Here is an 18,831-nt window from a genome sequence, read left to right on the forward strand (position 1 = left end):
TGACGTGAGAAACATGTGAAAGTAGAAAAAAAAATTAATGAAAATATGATATAAGAAGAGGAAAAGAAGTAGTAAGAGATGAACCCTGGGCTTATGGTTTGACAAATTAGGTAACTCAGCAAATAAATGATCAGATGGAAAGCAAGTTTGACTGGAGGAAAAAGATAAAACTTGCAGCTTTTGAAACTTGATTTTCACGAGCAGTCGGATATCCACAGAGATATGTAGCTGGGGTACAGATAACAAAAACAAAAATAGACAAATGGGACTTAATTCAACCAAAAAACAATTCTGCACAGCAAAAGAGAGAATCAACAGAGTGAACAAACAACCTGCAGAATGGGAGAAAATGTTTGCAAACTATGCATCTGACAAAGGACAGATATCCAGAATTTATAAGAAACTCAAAACAACTCAATGATAATGGCAACAATACAGGTAATTCCATTTAAAAGTGGACAAAGGACATGAATAGGTATTTTTCAAAAGAAGCCATACAAATGGCCAACAGGCATATGAAAAAATGCTTAACATCACTAATCATCAGAGAAATGCAAATTAAAACTGCAATGATATATCATATCACACCAGTCAGAATGGCTATTACTAAAATGATTTAAAAAAAAAACTTTTAGCAAGGATGTGGAGAAAAGGGAACTCTCACAAAGATTGATGGAATTGTAAATTAGTACAGCCTCTATGGAAAATCCCAAGAAGATTTCTCAAAGAACAAAAATAGAACTACCCTTTGATCCAGCAATACTGCTACTAGTGAAAAGGAAAGAAAGAAAAGAAATCATTAATGATTTAAAGAAATAATTAAAAACATTAATCATTAAATCATCAGTGATTTAAAGAAATCATTAAATAAATCATTAAATCATTTAAATCATGAATGATTTAAATAAATAATTACATTAAAAAGATACCTGTACCGTATATTCATTGCAGTGCTATTCAAAAAAGCAGAGGTATAAAATTAAACAGGGTGGATGGAACTGGAGGCCATTATCTTAAGTGAAACAAGTGAGACACAGAAAGACAAATACTGCATGTTTGCACTTATAACTAGGAACCAAATAATGTGCAAACATGGATATAGAGCGTGGAATAATAGACAATGGTGACTTGGGAGGCTGAGGAGGTAGGAGGGGTGAATGATGAGAAATTACTTAATGGGTACAATGTATGTTATTTGGGTGATACCCTAAGAGCCCTGAATTCACCACTACACAATCTGCACATGTAGCAAGATTACATTTATAGCCTATAAATTTATACAAATAAAAAAGAATAAAATAAAAATAAAGGACATGGAATACTTGCTTTGGCAGTTCTAGATATGCTGTATAGAAGGGACAGCTTGTAAGGCAATCCCCATAAATGATATTATGACTAAGATAATGTTATTTTATGTGATATTGTTTAGTGGGATGGAGTTGTTTTTTTGTTGTTGTTGTTTTAGAGAGGAGGCTTATTTGAGGTTATTTTGGGGTTAAGAGCCAAAAAAAAAAAAAAAAGACTTTGGTTATGATACCCACTCCCCAAGCCACCTCTTCATGGTAAAAATTGGAAAATCAGGTAGTTAGGCCTTGTGCACATGATAAAAGTAGGTTAGACATAAATTTAAAAGCCATTGTCCCAGAATATAGTATTAAACTCTGACATACAATTTAAAAAGGCAGGGAGTATGCAGAATGAGAGCACAAAAGTATTGTCAATGGTTTAGTGGCAGAAGACAAATATTTACTGGGTAAACTGGGGAAAGCCTGTCTTAAACAAAAGGAGATGAAATGTGCAGTTTTAAAAATCTAGGATTGAAGAATACAAGAAAAAAGGGAGTTTATGTAATAAAATAATAACAAATATTTATTGAGTTCCTGAAACAAACACTTTAAATGACTTTACTCTCAACAAATTTTAAAAATTCTGTGAGTAATGGAGTGTTAACCCAATTTGACAGTTAATAAAGCCAAGTAACTGAGACGTTAGATTAACGTGCTATACATCAATTAGGGAGAGTTAGTTACTCCATTAATACAAAATAAAATATCTCAAATCAGAATTTAGCTGTATTAAAGTACAATCTAGTAAGAAAAACACATGGTTTCGGTTGTGTGGACTTATCACAGGTGCTTCTATGGAAAGGAATGATTTATCATGTATTTTCACATCTAGTTAAAAAAAGCAAACAAACAATGAAAAATAAACTGTGATAATTATTTCCTACACCATCCTACTGTCCAAAGAATCTCAGCTGCCTGAGTATGCGGATGCCAAGAATGTGGCTTCCTACATAAGGAACATGAAAATTCCAGCCACTAGTAACCAGTTTTAAATTATAATGTTTAGTTACATATAAAGCATAACGGAAATAAACATTATACTTTATATATTTAACTCTCTTTTGACTATAATTGGTAGGAATCCAAGATAAAATATGATACTTGGACAAGGCATAAGGTGAATCCTTCACTATTATAAATTTACTCAGGGAATGTCAGTTTTTAAAGAGTTTTGAATGCATCCTCATGTGGCACTTACCTTGTAAGTGTCTCTGTATCTGCAGGTAGCCATGCTTTCTACGCAACCAAATTGGCCACATAGATTTGACTCATTTAGATTTGAATGGCATTTTCTTTACTCAAGAATTAGTTCTCTCTTACTTTCAAGCAAGAGTAACTACCAGCTTCCAACTCCACCTCTTAAAGAACAATGTAACCCAGGTAGGCTGTGTAAATAACAGTAACTATAGTAACAATGACAATAATAATATAGTTAACATTACTAAGCACTTTAAGGATGGCCAGCAAAGTCTCAAGCTTGTAAACCCCAGTCAGACTTACAAACCCAAACAGCTTAACTCTACCAGGCGTGAACTAACCAACACACCATAACTGAGAATCATAGAACTGATCCTCTTGGATCAAAGAAATGTCAGTGACTAAACACCTACTCAAAGATGGGTCAGTCAACTCTTTTCAACTGACACTCCTGTTGGAGTTGGTCTCAGGAGTTTGTTTTCATTGTTTCATGAATTGAAGAGAATAGATGAGAGAGTGCAAAGTGCTATACAGTACTACTTATAGTGTGACAAAAGGGTATCTGTATTAAGAAGAAAATCTTAAACAATAAAGATACAATATTAAAAAACAGGGAGAGACAGAGGCATTCAAAAGTGAGATTGAGCAAAATTGTGTCATGGCACACATGAATTCTTTTTTCTGACTCCTGAGCTAAACATAATAATTCAGAACTTTCAAGTCTTCCTGAGATTATCAATCCAATGAATCTTTTTTTTTTTTTTGCTTAAATTGTTTTTATTTTGATATTTATTTGGCAACTAATATAGTAATACATAGTATAGTGGGCAGATTTTATCAAAACTAGTCTTAGGCAACTGGTAAAAGACAAAAAACAATATCATAAGCTATGATATTGCATGGTTATTGAGTCGTAAATCACAATCTTGGATAAAAGTCCTCAGAGAGCAGTATTCCCAAGCGAGATGTTATTAGTTCTCTGTAGAAATGTTTTATATAAATGTGATTAAATGCTATCACCCTTTTCTTGAGTAATAACTATAATTAGAAAATTTCTATACTCAGGAAATTATTTTGATTGACAGGTTTGTTATATTAATTAATTTTGTTATTTAAGCATTCACAATACATTAATCTAAAAACAAAAGAAAAACTAGTAAAGGTTATTCTAATTCATAATTTGCTGTCATAATGACAAAAATGTAATTTGTTTTTTCTATTTTATATAGAGTGTGTGAAGTATAATGTAAATATTATCACTATAAAAATTAATTCCCCTATTTAAATTATTAAATTCTGAGTTTGTTCATATATCAGTTATTCCTGTATCCCATAAGTTTCCTTTGTTTTATTTTAAAGAAAAATAATTGAAAGAGTGAATATATGTATTCACTCTTCATATAGTCATATATATAAATGTACACACATATATGATGTATATTATAAATATGTAATATTTATAATCTATTATATAAAATATACATAAATATAATATCTTTATGCTAGATATGTGCACATATTCATAAATATGAATATATAAACATACAATGTACACATATGTGTGTATAGAGATGTATGCAAATATATGAATATACACATTCCTGAGTATATGAATATACACATGTATATATACACAAACATTGATGCACACAGAGACAAACACACATATATATTTGACCACATACATGTGCATGAACATTCATATATTCACATATGTGATTTAACAGCTAAAGGGTTACAATATCATATTCTGTTTAAATAAACTTGTCAGTGATAAATATAATTATATTATTTTAAGGATATATATTAATGTAGGAAATGACTTTAGTTCTGTCTTTGAACTGTACCTTAGGGAAGTGCATCAGATCATTTAATTTTTCTATATAAATTTATATAAGGACTTGTAAGAATATTAAATACAAAATAGTAGAAACAGTTGTGTTTCTGAAAAGACATACAAATAAGAAGACAGAAAGGAACTAAAATTGAAATTTTTATTGGTTCTTTGGTAAAAAATGTGTGTGGGTTTCAAGTATAAATTGCGTTCAAGTCAGTGTTTTTTTGTGAGAAATCTTTCTCAGAGCATCCTTAAATGCTTGTTTCACCTGCTGGTTTCTGAGAGTGTAAATAAATGGGTTCAGCATAGGAGCAACAGAGGTATTGAGCATAGCTACTCCTTTTGTCAAAGCAACTCCTTCCTTTGCTGAAGTTTTCACATACATGAAGATGCAGCTTCCATAAGAGATAGAGACAACAATCATATGTGAGGAGCAGGTTGAAAAGGCTTTTTTTCTTTGCTGCGCTGAGGGGATTCTCAGAATAGTTCTGAGGATGTAAGTGTAGGAGAGAATTATTAATATCAAAGTGGATATAAGAGTAAACAAAGCTAAAATAAAGCTCATGAGCTCTAGAGTACTTGTGTCTGTGCAAGAGATTTGCAGCAAAGGAGCAGAGTCACAGGTAAAGTGGTCAATGACATTGGAGTCACAGAAATCCAGCTGTAAGCCCATGGTCAGTGGTGGAAAAATTACCAAAAAACCAGCCAGCCAAGAGCTGATTATAAGCTGATAGCAGATCCTGTCACTCATGATGGTTGCATAATGCAGAGGCTTACATATAGCCACATAGCGATCATAGGACATAGAGGCCAGGAGGAAAAACTCCGTTGAGCCAAGGAAGATAAAGAAAAATAGCTGAGCTGCACAAGCATTATAGGATATGGATTTGTCCCCTGTTAGAATGCTGATCAGAAATCTAGGATTACAGACAGAAGTAAATGAAATTTCCAAGAAGGAGAAATTCCTGAGGAATAAATACATGGGGGTCTTCAGGTGGGAATCCAGCAGGGTAAGGGTGATGATAGTTAGATTTCCAGTAACACTAAGTATGTACGTGAGAAACAGAAAGGAGAAAATCAGAACCTGTAGTTCCGGATTATCTGTCAGACCCAGGAGGATGAAATCTGTCACTGATGTTCTGTTTTTCATTTGGGATGATTGATTCCTGTCAGAGATTACTGATAAAATCAACATCGAAAACAACAAAACAATGAGTCCAAAGCAAGTATAAATATTTGCACATTTCTTTTTCAAGTACTATTGTATTGTGACGAGAAGCACCTGGGACTTTTAAAATACTGTATGTATATACATGTGTATACACACACACACACACACACACACACACACATATATATATATATATTTATACCTCTCATTTTTCACAATTCTGCCTCTTAAGATATATCTTCTATATTTAATATCAACCTCTGCTACATGTTTACTCTGTCTCCTTGGTTTACATTCATTTTGGGAAAATTTATTAATAGAACATAAGCTCTTCTAGTGCTTTACTATTTAGCTAAAATATAGGGGGCATTATGCTTTGCTTACTGCATCTTCTACAGGAATAAAAATTCTGACGATGATGTAAATCATTGATCTACCCGATTTTTTGGTGAAAATTCTAAATATCGTTTTTAGGATAGAACACTACTACCTCTGTTAATTTATCTTTTACTCTTTTCCTTGTAAAACAAAATAATAATTCAGTGGGTAAGTCATTCTAATGTTGTGTTTTGAACATTTAAACAATGGCTTTATGTAGATAGTATCCAATGTTTTTTTCAATCCACTACACATCCTATTTTCAGGTAATATGGGAGCCTCCAAAATTCCTATCTTCATTCTTGAATTTTTTTAAAAAAAAGCCTTTTATTTAAAATCCAATTACTTATAGTGTTTTTCAGTTGACTGTTTCAAAATTTCTAGTAAAGTGTTTTAAATATAGTTAGGCACTTCAGAGCATGTTCAGAATATATTTTCATGAAGTACACAACTGTTTCATATATGTAAATCACATATCAAATGCACAAATACTTCACATACGTTATCTACTGACTATCTTGGACACTGGGACCTGTAATATGCACCAGCTCTTTCTAAGTATAAATGTATCCATATTGAGAAAAATATGCTGTATTCCACCTATTTAATTGCTAGAAATGACCATTTAAAATAGTTTAATATCTCCATAAATTCATTGAACTATTAAATGTACATATACATAAGAGACAGAGAGGGAAAGAAATGTATCATAGGAAATAATGCTGCAGAATAAGATGAATAGAAGCTAAATTATCACAAAACATAAGTTTAAAATACTTACCTATTATGAAAATTTGGATGGTTAGAGCTAAATATTGAACACAAAATAATGTGCTCAATTATCTTAAATCAAAAGTCATGTAATGGGCTAATTTTAAGTGAATAAATAACTGTTTTTCTCTCTCCTCCTACAAAGCTACAGATTTCTTCATAAAGACCTTGATGTTTCATCTTAAAACATCGAATGCAATACTATCCTCATGTTTCCCCTTAACATTGTCCAAAATCTGGAAGCCTGAAATATTCCACCAACTATCTTAGTAAATCCTTAGTTAAAAGGATTGTTATAAATAAAAAAAAATTTTACAATTATATATGATAGGCTATTCTGATACTTCACAGAGGGCCATTTCTATTAATTTTCCCTAGGAAAAAAGTAAATAACACCTTTAATATGTTTTCTTTTATATAATTTTAGAAATATGCCTTAAGGCAAACAAATGCTTAATGATATTTGGAATAAAAAACAATAGGGCACTAGTGAATCCATGTACAAGATCGACTCCAGCAATCATATTTTAATTGGTTGATTATGGGACCTGTGTCCCAGGAGAAGACTGAGAAAATTATCCAGTAGGATGTTAGCCAGGTATTTGGGGAGAATTGAGGTCTTGGAAAAATAAAACAGCATCCTGTCATGTTCATTTTCATGTATCACCCTTAAGACTATGAGAAAAAGCATGTAAAATATGACAAGCAAAATAACCCAGGGGTCTATGAAAGAAAAAGTATCTGATATAATAATCTTTGAAACAACTTTGAAATCTCTGAAGACTATTATATAGCATCACTGGTGAAACTTATATAGGGAGTGTAACTCATTTCATTAGCTGAGCCGAGTGACTAGTATTTATCTAAAATTAGAAGCAACTCAAATTTCATCTGTACATTTCTGTATTATTTTCCATATATATAAAACTTAACAAATATTTAAAATACTTTATGCAAAATATATTTTTACATATGAGTACAATAAATGGAGATCATTCTCAATGCAGTGATTAAATACAGTGCTAAAATATGATTAAAATAGCATCTTCTTTTCTTAAAAAATAATTAATTTAAAAATAATTTAAAAAAATAATTTTTTAGGAGAGGAGGTTTCATTATGTTGCCTAATCTGAAGTGCAGTAGCTATTCATGGGTAGGATTGCAGCCTTGAACTCCTGACCTCAAATCATCTTCCTGCCTCAAGCTTCTGAGTAGCTGGAACTATAGGTGCACACCATTGTTCTTGGCTTAAAAAATAGTATCTTCTTTTTGAATATGTTATATAAGCGAAAACTAGGATATCCAAATTACATTTGCACAAACAATTAAGGTACTTCAGCAACAAAAACTCAGTCATTGAATTATTGTAGACTTTATCACAACTGTAGAGACAAACGTAATTTAAGAAAAAAATCACAACATGAATCTTTTTATTTGAAGAAGATGACTTCATGTGATGTTAATATATATTCAAATGTTTATGTGCAGAGATAACCACTGTTACCAATTTGATGTATACTACTCCACATACATTTTAATTTTGGAAACTTGCTGTATCAGTTCATTTTCACACTGCTATGATGAGTCTGGGTAATTTATAAAGAAAAAGAGGTTTAATAGACTCACAGTTCCACATGGCTGGGGAGGCCTCACAATCATGGCGGAAGGAGAAGGAGGAGCAATGGCATATCTTACATGGAGGCAGGCAAGAGTGTGTGTGCGAACTGCTCTTTATAAAACCATCAGATCTCATGAGATTTATTCACTATCATGAGAACAGCGTGGGAAAAACCTGCCACCATGATTCAATTGCCTCCCACCAGGTCTTTCCCATGACACATGGGGATTATGGGAACCACAATTCAAGATGAGATTTGGGTGGGGATGCAGCCCAACTACATCACTTGCATTTGACCATTAGCAATATATTTTTAAGCATTGATACCTAAATAGGAAATCTTCATTTGTCTCTAAGCAATAGTTAACCATTTAATATTAGCTTAAACATTTACAACATCCATTTTAATGACTAAATATGGTTTCATTTTATGGGTATGCTATAATGAATAAAATTCTTCTTTGCTGAACATACCAATCTTTGAAAATATCCCTTAGTGTAAATGATATTAGAATGCATAGACACGCGAATGTATCTTGACATTATTGTTCTATTATCTTTTGATTGTAAGTTTTCTCAAATGAGTTACTGGCCACAACTTTGCACACTTAAAATATTCATAAATATTTCCATGTTTCCATAGAGAATTGTTTGTTTGCATTACACATCTATAAAAATGGTTATTTTAATATAAATTCAGCATATAAAAGATTAATACCTTTAATCATTTTTAGGGTAGCAGAGAATGAAACTGGGATTGTGTGCCTGTTTCTGGAATATTGATTCTATTTTGATAATGTCTTACTGATTTCAGAATATTTATTGTTGTTTACTCTTCAATTTGATATACAGTAACATAATTATTTCTCTTTTTCCCTATTATTTATTGATATCTTTGTAAATTTTCCTTTTTTGCAAATTGTTAAATATGTTTCTAAGAAAGAATTATGATGGTTTTTGTTTGTGTTATGAAAATAGACACATATAAACAAGATGTACTGTCCATTTTAAATATTTAATCAAAATATATTCTGTTTTTAATTTTACAATAGAGCATAATATCTTCTAGAAGATTTAGAATGAATGTCCTGTTCCTTGATCCTAGAAAAATTTTACATGTAAGTATAAAACATTAAGGCACTATAAACACTGATATAACAGCATGAAATACTTGCATGATTTTCATATCATTAAGAAAACATTGAATAATTTCAGTTTGGTATACATGCAAGTTTAAGATATTTCTTGATGGGAAGCCTGTACTCAAAAGAAGGCCATTGTATTAGGAAATAAAATAGAGAGAATTCCTAAGGAAGAAACAGGAAAAGTATACAGGGAAAGAAAGAAATTGGTATACAGGTAAATCTACTACACAGTAAAGTAGATGTAAGTTTGTGGTGAATTTCACTATATAAAAGTATTATACTTTATACCAAATATAAAACAGATTTACTGTTTTATATTTGGTATAAAGTATAATACTCTTGCTATAGTGCAAACTTTAAAAAGATCTATGGTTTACTGTGATATACATTTTTGCCTTTGTACCAGAATAAATTGTGATCATATTCCTTTCTTTATACTTTGTTTTCAATATACATTTATAATAAGTACATCTAATTACTGTTTAATGGTCAGTGATAAAGAGTTGGAACGTAAAAGTCAAGTCCTTAATATCCCATTTGGTATCCCCTTTATCATTTATTATTGCATCTATTTGATTCTTCTCTATCTTCTTTTTTATTAGTCTGGCTAGGGGTCTGTGGATATCACCACCGATTCCACAGAAATAAAAACTGCCATCAGAGATTACTACAAACAACTCTATGCACATAAACCAGTAAACCTGGAAGACATGGATAAATTCCTGGACACGTACACCCTCCCAAGACTAAATCAGGAAGAAGTTGAATCCCTAAATAGACCAATAAGAAGATCTGAAGTTGAGGCAACAATTAATAGCCTACCAACCAAAAAAAGCCCAGGCCCAGATGGATTTACAGCTGATTTCTACCAGATGTACAAAGAGGAGCTGGTACCATTCCTTCTGAAACTATTCCAAACAATACTAAAAGAGGGAATCCTCCCTAACTCATTTTATGAGACCAACATCATCCTGATACTAAAACCTGGCAGGGACACAACTAAAACAGAAAATTTCAGGCCAATATACATGATGAACATTAAGGCAAAATCTTCAATAAAGTACTGGCAACCGAATGCAACAGCACATCAAAGAGCTTATCCATCATGATTAAGTAGGCTTCATCCCGGAGATGCAAGGCTGATTCAACACATACAAATCTATAAACGTAATCCATCACATAAATAGAACCAAAGACAAAAGCCACATGATTATCTCAATAGATGCAGAGAAGGCCTTTGACAAAATTCAACAGCGTTTATGCTAAAACTCTCAATAAACTAGGTATTGCTGGAATGTATTTCAAAATAATAAAAGCTATTTGTTATAAACCCATAGCCACTATTATACTGAACAGGCAAAAACTGCAAGCATTCCCTTCGAAAACTGGCACTAGACACAGACACCCTCTCTCACCATTCCTACTCAATGTAGTATTGGAAGTTCTAGCCAGAGCAATCAGGCAAGAAAAAGAAATAAAGCGTATTCAATTAGGAAAAGAGGAAGTCAAATTGTCTCTATTTGCAGATGACATGATTTAGAAGACCCATCATCTCAGCCCAAAATCTCCTTAAGCTGATAAACAATTTCAGTAAAGTCTCAGGATACAAAATCAATGTGCAGAAATCACAAGCATTTCTATACACCAGTAACAGACAAACAGAGAGCCAAATCATGAGTGAACTCCCATTCACAATTGCCACAAAGAGAATAAAATACCTAGGAATACAACTAGCAAAGGATGTAATGGACCTCTTCAAGGAGAACTACAAACCACTGCTCAAGGAAGTAAGAGAGGACACAAACAGATGGAAAAATATTCCATGCTCATGGTTAGGAAGAATCAATATTGTGAAAATGGTCATTCTTCCCAAAGTAATTTATAGATTCAGTGCTATCCCCAACAAGCTACTATTGACCTTCTTCAAAGAACTGGAGAAAACCACTTTAAACTTCATATAGAACCAAAAGATAGCCCACATAGCCAAGACAATCCTAAGCAAAAAGAACAAAACTGGAGGCATCATGTTACCTGATTCTAAACGATACTACAAGGCTACAGTTATCAAAACAGCATGGTACCGGTACCAAACAGAGATATAGACCAATGGAACAGAACAGAGGTCCCAGAAGTAACGCAGCACATGTACAACCATCTGATCTTTGACAAAGCTGACAAAAACAATCAATGGGGAAAGGATTCCCTGTTTAATAAATGGTGTTGGGAAAACTGGCTAGCCATGTGCAGAAAGCTGAAACTGGACCCCTTTTTTACACCTTACACTAAAATTAACTCCAGATGGATTAAAGATTTAAACATAAGACCTAACACCATAAAAACCCTAGAAGGAAACCTAGGCAATGCCGTTCAGGACATAGACATAGGCAAGGACTTCATGACTAAAACACCAAAAGCAATGGCAACAAAAGCCAAAATAGACAAATGGGATGTAATTAAGCTTAAGAGTTTCTGCACAGCAAAAGAAACAATCATCAGATTGAACTGGCAACCAACAGAATGGGAAAAAATTTTTGCAATCTACCTGTCTGATAAAGGGCTAATACAAAGAACTAAAACAGATTTACAAGGAAAAACAAACAAACCCTTTCAAAAGTGGGTGAAGGATATGAACAGACACTTTTTAAAAGAAGACATATATGAGGCCCACAAACATATGAAAAAATGCTCATCATCACTGGTCATTAGATTTATGCAAATCAAAACCACATTGAGATACCATCTCACACTAGTTAGAATGGTGATCATTAAAAAATCTGGAGACAACAGATGCTGGAGAGGATGTGGAGAAATAGGAACACTTTTACACTGTTGGTGGGAGTGTAAATTAGTTCGGCTTTTGAGGAAGACAGTGTAGCGATTCCTCAAGGACCTAGAAATAGAAATTCCATTTGACCCAGCAATTCCATTACTGGGTATATACCCTAAGGATTATAAATCATTCTGCTATAAAGACACATGTACACGTATGTTCATTGCAGCACTGTTTACAATAGCAAAGACCTGGAACCAACCAAAATGCCCATCAATGATAGACTGGATAAAGAAAATGTGACACATAAACAGCATGGAATATTATGCATCCATAAAAAACAGTGAGTTCATGCCCTTTGCAGGGACCTGGATGAATCTGGAGACCATCATTCTCAGCAAACTGACACAAGAACAGAAAACCAAACACCTCCTATTCTCACTCATAGGCGGATGTTGAGCAATGAGAACACATGGGCACAAGGAGGGGAACGTCACACACTGGGGTCTGTTGGGGGGTGGGGGCTTGGGGACGGACAGCAGGGGTGGGAAGTTGGGGAGGGATAACATTAGGAGAAATGCCTGATGTAGGTGATGGGGGGATGAAGACAGCAAACCACCCTGGCATGTGTGTACCTATGCAACAATCCTGCAAGATCTGCACATGTACCCTAAAACTTAAAGTATAATTAAAAAATAATAATAATAATTAAAAAAAAAACACACCTTCCAACAAAGAAGAATCAAAGACCTGCTGGATTCACCTGTGAATTTTACCAACATTTAAAGAAGAATTAACACCAAACCTTCTCATAGTTTTTTTTTAAAAGAAAAAGAAAGAAAAAGAAGGAACAACTCCTAATTCATTTTATACACCAGAATTAAGTTTGAAAATATTGAACTTATGCAAACCATCTTTTATAATAACTATGGAATAAAACTTGAAATCAATAGGAGAAAAAAACTGAAAAATTTGCAAATATATAGAAATTAAACAGCATACTCTTTAACAACCAATGGGTCAAAGGAATAATCAAAAATAAAAATGAAAACACATCATTTCATAACCTAATGAATTCAGACAAAGCATTGCTAACATAATTTCATCCATGCTTTCACAAATGGCAGGGATTTTTTTCTTTACAATGGAATAATATTCCATTATATGTGTGTATGTTGTGTAAGTGTATATGTATACACATATATATTACATTTTATTCATCTGTCACTTATCACTTAGATTATCTTCATATCTTGCCTAAGTGAATAATGCTACAATAAACATGGGTGTGAAGAGATCTCTTCAAGATGCTGATTTCATTTCCTATGTTCATTTCCTATGGATATATACTCATAACTGGGATTGGTGAACTGTTTGGTAATTCTATTTTTAATATTCAGAAACCTACAAACTGTTTTCCATGTGGCTGTACCAATTTACATATGATCGTTTCCTTTTCTCCACACCCTCACCAACACTTAATATCTCTTATCTTTTTGAGGATACCCACTCTAACAGGTGTGAGGTGATATCTTATGGTGATTTTGATTTGCATTTCCCTGATGATTAGCGATGTTGAGAATGTTTTCAAATGCCTGTTGCCCATATGTTTATCTTATTTGGAAAAAAATTTATATTCAGGTTTTTTGCCCATTTTTAAAATTGGATTTTCTTTTCTATTGAGTTATATTTGTTCCATATGTATTTTGGATTGTTAACCTTTTAACAGAGAATTATTTTTTTTCCCAGCCCATAGGTTTTCTTTTTATTTTGATTGTTTTATTCCACTACAGAAATTGTTTAGTTTGATGTAGTCCCACTTGTTAAATACTGCTTTTGTTGCCTGAGCTTTTGGTGTCATATCCAAAATATTATTGCAAATACCAATGTCAAGAAACTTTCTCCCTATGTTTTCTTCCAGGAGTTTTATGGTTTTAGGTCTTACATTTCGGTCTTTAATCGATTTTGGATTAAATTTTGTATATAGTGTGAGGTAAGGGTCCAATTTTGCTCTTTTTCACATGGATATTCAGTTTCCCCAATACCGTTTATTGAAGAGACTATCTTTGCACATTTCTAGTCTTGGAACCTTGTCAAAGGTTAGTTGACCGTATATGTGTGATTTTTTTTCTCTGAGCTTTCTAATTTGTCATATTGTTCTATGTGTCTGTTTTATATTCCAGTTTCATGCTGTTTTATTATGACTGTGTAATATAGTTTGAAATCATAAAGTGTGGTGCCTCCAGCTTTGTTTTTTCTTTCTCATAATTAATTTGACTATTTGGGTTTTTTTTGGTTCTTTATCAATTATAGGATTGATTTTTTTTCTATTTCTATGAAAATGCCATTAGAATATTTGGGGATTACATTGAATTTGTAGTTCACTTGGATGGTATAAACATTTTAACAATATTAATTTTTTGAATCCATGAACAGATGATATTTTTCCATTTATTTGTTACTTCTTCAATGATTTTATGAATAGTTTTCAGTAATTTTGAAACTTTTCTGGGAAATATTTTAAAAAGTATCTGAAAAAATGTTATATCTGTATTCTCATTATGAATATTATAAATTTTGCGTCTGATTTGTATGCTTTAGTGTTGGTTAAATGTATCTAGGACAAACGTCTCTAAAGTAATTAATACAAAGTGGGGGGTATGCGTTATTATTTTGTTGTCATAAATACAAATGATATTTGTTTCACCTTCGAGTAAAAGCTTAATTGTTCATTTACTATGTGTTTTCCTTATGGCTTTAATATAATTATTTTCATATCTGTATCAACTAAGAGATTTTTAAATTTTTGTTGATGATTTATGGATAAATAGTATAATTTAAGATCTGATAAGTATTTTTATGGGACTATTTAAAAGATAAAGTGATACATTATATCCCTAATCAAGAATCTTTATGTTTCTTATCTTAAACTAGTATTTTTTAATGTTATTGATCCATTATGATAGGATTTTTTACAGGGAATATGCATATATGTTATAAATATCTTGTATATTATTAAGTGAATCTTTTTTCAACTATTTTATAGTCTCCAACTATTTATAAGAATATATACTTTAAGTGAGTGTTTTAGGCTTTTAAAATTTAGAATAAAATAATACTAAAATCTTGGAAATGTTTCAGAGGCATAGCTCTTAGAGCTTTGTTTCTTTTAGTAATTTCTTTCATAGTTAAAATATGTATTCAGTTTATTTGCTGTTTTATAAATATTTACTAATTATTATTTTTACTTAAAAGTCATGTTTTTATGTAATTGCACATAGTACCATTATTACCTTAGTATCACATAATTATATAATTTTGTGCTTTTGTTAATATTAAGAATATTATAACCATAAATTTTAAGTTCTAGTCTCATATCTTATATAAAATTAGAATTGTTGAAGTTATTTTATAAGTAGTTTATGTATCAACCTTACTATTTTATATTAATTTATAAAATTAAATATATATATTTGGTTTTCCTCAAATTAAATTTTTAATTTTCAAGGCTCTGAATTTTGTATTTATTTTAAATATTTTTATTCCTACTAATTAAATAGTGTGTACTACTTATGGTAACTGTTTGAAAACTGCATAGGTGTATGATTTGTCTTTAAACGGTCCTTATTTGTTTGGGCATCAATAAAATAGTGTTCTCCGATCATTATGTGCATGACAAAGAGGGGTGTATCAATCCTGCATTAATTTTCAGTAGCTCCATGGATTGCATTTTTATGCCTTCCTACCTTCATCTATTTGATGGTGAAGTGTTATGATAATATAATACATCACAAAATGTAAAGTCACTCTATTTAGTGTAAAAGCAATCATTTCTAATATCTCTGTTTGCAGCACTTTATCTGAGATTATTCTCCTCAGCAGCTCCAGTCTCTCACATTTCCTTTTTTGCTTAACAGAACATATGTAATCTGGAAAGACACAGGTAAATATTTCTGATGAAACAGAGTTGGCAAAACTTGGATAGCTTGAAATAGCCCATTTTCACAGAAGATGATTGTTTCTCAGCTATTTTTTTCATGTACAGATTCTGAATATCAGATTCAACAGAATAAGGGACTACAAAGCACAGTTTTCTTAACATTGAAATTAGTGCCAATCCATTCATTGTGGGTTGCTGTGAATTTTCTGTAGAATAATTTATTTTAAGGTAGGTTAGGAATAGGCTATCTAGAGCTTGTTACATATCTTTTTAAAGCAAAGACCAATATTAATTTGATAGTCACACTTCACAGTCTTGATATGCTTGACATATATGAAATAGATAAAATAAGATGGAAAAATTATAGAATAAAAAGAAAAAATTAAGAATACAGGAAAATGTTCTTGAATATAGGAAAAAAATTAAAGAATCTTTAAGATGACCATGAAATTAGATCAAGCTATTTAATTTGAATGCTGCTTACCATATTACTTTTACACTGTATTTCTTCTATTTTTTAAAAATAGCATTTGTCCCTTACTAAAGTACTAGTTAATTTACTTTACTATTATATTGACTGTTTCATATGTGTGTCTTATCACTAGAGGTAAGCTTTACAATGGTGTGAACTTTGTATGAGTATTCCTTTGTGTATACCTATTAAGTGGAAGGATGATTTGTGTTTTTATTGGTTTATTTCTAGTTTCAGCTACAGATTTAGTTATCATTATTGCTTGTTTGATGATAACATTTTTTTGGTAAATTCCCTAAGGGCCTGTTTTACCTGCTGATTTCTTAAGGTGTAAATAAAGGGGTTCAACATGGGAGCAACAGAGGTATTAAGTACTGCTACACCTTTGCTCAAAGCCACACCTTCTTTTGCAGATGTTTTTACATACATAAAAATACAACTCCCATAAGAAATAGAAACCACAATCATATGGGAGGAACAAGTTGAAAAGGCCTTTTTCCTTTGCTGGGCAGAGGGGATCGTCAGAATTGTTTTAAGGATGAATGTGTAGGAGAGAACCACCAAGGCCAAAGTTACCATGAGTGTGAATACTGCTAACAAAAATGCCATAAGCTCTAGAAATTGTGTGTCTGTGCAGGCAATCAGCAGCATAGGAGAAGCGTCACAAGTGAAATGGTCAATAGTGTTGGAGTCACAGAAATCCAACTGGAGGCCCATAATCACTGGGGGAAAAATAATGAGAAAACCAGCCAGCCAGCAGCCGATAACAAGCCAAAGGCAGACTTTGTTACTCATGATGTTTGTGTAATGTAGAGGTTTGCAGATAGCCACATAGCGATCATAAGACATGACAGCCAGAAGAAAAAATTCTGTTGATCCCAGAAGAATTAAAAAAAATACTTGTGCCATACAAGCATTATAGGAAATGGTTGTGTCTCCTGTAGCAATGTTAATCAGAAATCTAGGAATGCAGACTGTTGTAAATGAAATTTCTAAGAAAGAGAAATTCCTGAGGAAGAAGTACATAGGAGTTTTCAAATGAATATTTGATAGTGTTAACATAATGATGGCCATGTTTCCACTTACACTCAATAAGTATGTGATCAACATAAAGAAGAATATCACAACTTGTAACTCTGGGTCATCTGTAAGTCCCAGAAGAATAAATTCTCTAATTGATGTCACATTTGGCATGGCTTGGTTCTGAATTCTGATGCAGTCTGTAGATAAAAAGAAGAGTGACTGTCAATTCATTATTTGATTTCAAATACACTAGAATTGCTCTTACTCTGCATCAAGAATTTCAATAGACCCTTTCAACAAGAAGTGGCAGAATATCCATTATAATTGCAAGATCGTATCAGAATTTACTTGTAGTAAAAAGATTAATTTGTGTTTTATTATTTTAAAAAACATTTAAGTTTCATCTTTGATAATTCTGTGCTGTATAGTTTTGATTGCTTAATGTACAGAAGGTTTTTTCAGTTATAAAATGGGAAATAATAAATATTTTGTTTGCTTTGTTCTTTTTGTGGAATATTGAACCAGTTATCAAAATACATAGTAATTTTGAAAACTTAAAGGCCATAAAATACAAATGCTAATATTGTCATTAGAAAATAGACTTCTGAGTCATAACTCAATTATAAAAAAATGAACCTTGATGTCTTTTCATAGCAAAATAAGAAAAACCATGGAAAATAGTATATTTATGGGAAATAAATTGAACTCCATCTCCTCTTGCTTTAGGAAAAATTGATCCTCTTAGCTCCTTTCTGATTGAAGTTGACATAAACACAATGCCAGCTATTATTAATAAACAAGTTCATAATATGAAAGTTCCAATTGGAATTTTTAAATCTCGTCAATCAATCCAGTGTTTGTTTTAGTTTCATGGGCTAAACTCTGCATGCAGATATCAGTTACTCTGAATTAGTCCATTTTGATTGATATAGATACCTGTAGTGATATATGCCAACAAAATAGGAATTTTAGCGAGGTGCATACTCAACATCCTGAATATGAATTGCTCAGCATGATCTGCTGCTACCAGTACTAGGAACAGAGAAACCATCTTGACAAATTTTGAGTGAGCCATGACAGTAATCTGATTAAATGAATAGAGTCAAAGTATGGGGTATTTGGAAGGCTGAAGATGACATTGAAATGGGGTCATGCATCCTGTG

At 32.1% G+C, this 18,831-nt stretch overlaps 2 protein-coding genes across 2 annotated transcripts; both read right to left on the minus strand.

Annotated features, from left to right (window-relative positions):
* Positions 1-4,588: 4,588 nt before the first annotated feature.
* On the minus strand, positions 4,589-5,530 carry LOC116527518 (olfactory receptor 6C76). The gene has a single exon (XM_032244511.1). It carries the CDS (start codon positions 5,528-5,530, stop codon positions 4,589-4,591), a length of 942 nt encoding a protein of 313 aa, XP_032100402.1.
* An 11,337-nt stretch (positions 5,531-16,867) lies between these two features.
* On the minus strand, positions 16,868-17,933 carry LOC116556774 (olfactory receptor 6C65). The gene has a single exon (XM_032286135.1). It carries the CDS (start codon positions 17,837-17,839, stop codon positions 16,901-16,903), a length of 939 nt encoding a protein of 312 aa, XP_032142026.1. The 5' UTR covers positions 17,840-17,933; the 3' UTR covers positions 16,868-16,900.
* Positions 17,934-18,831: the final 898 nt, after the last annotated feature.

The sequence above is a fragment of the Sapajus apella genome, unplaced genomic scaffold (genome assembly GCF_009761245.1).
Source record: "Sapajus apella isolate SASKATOON/1434 unplaced genomic scaffold, GSC_monkey_1.0 scaffold2, whole genome shotgun sequence".
NCBI lineage: Eukaryota > Metazoa > Chordata > Mammalia > Primates > Cebidae > Sapajus > Sapajus apella.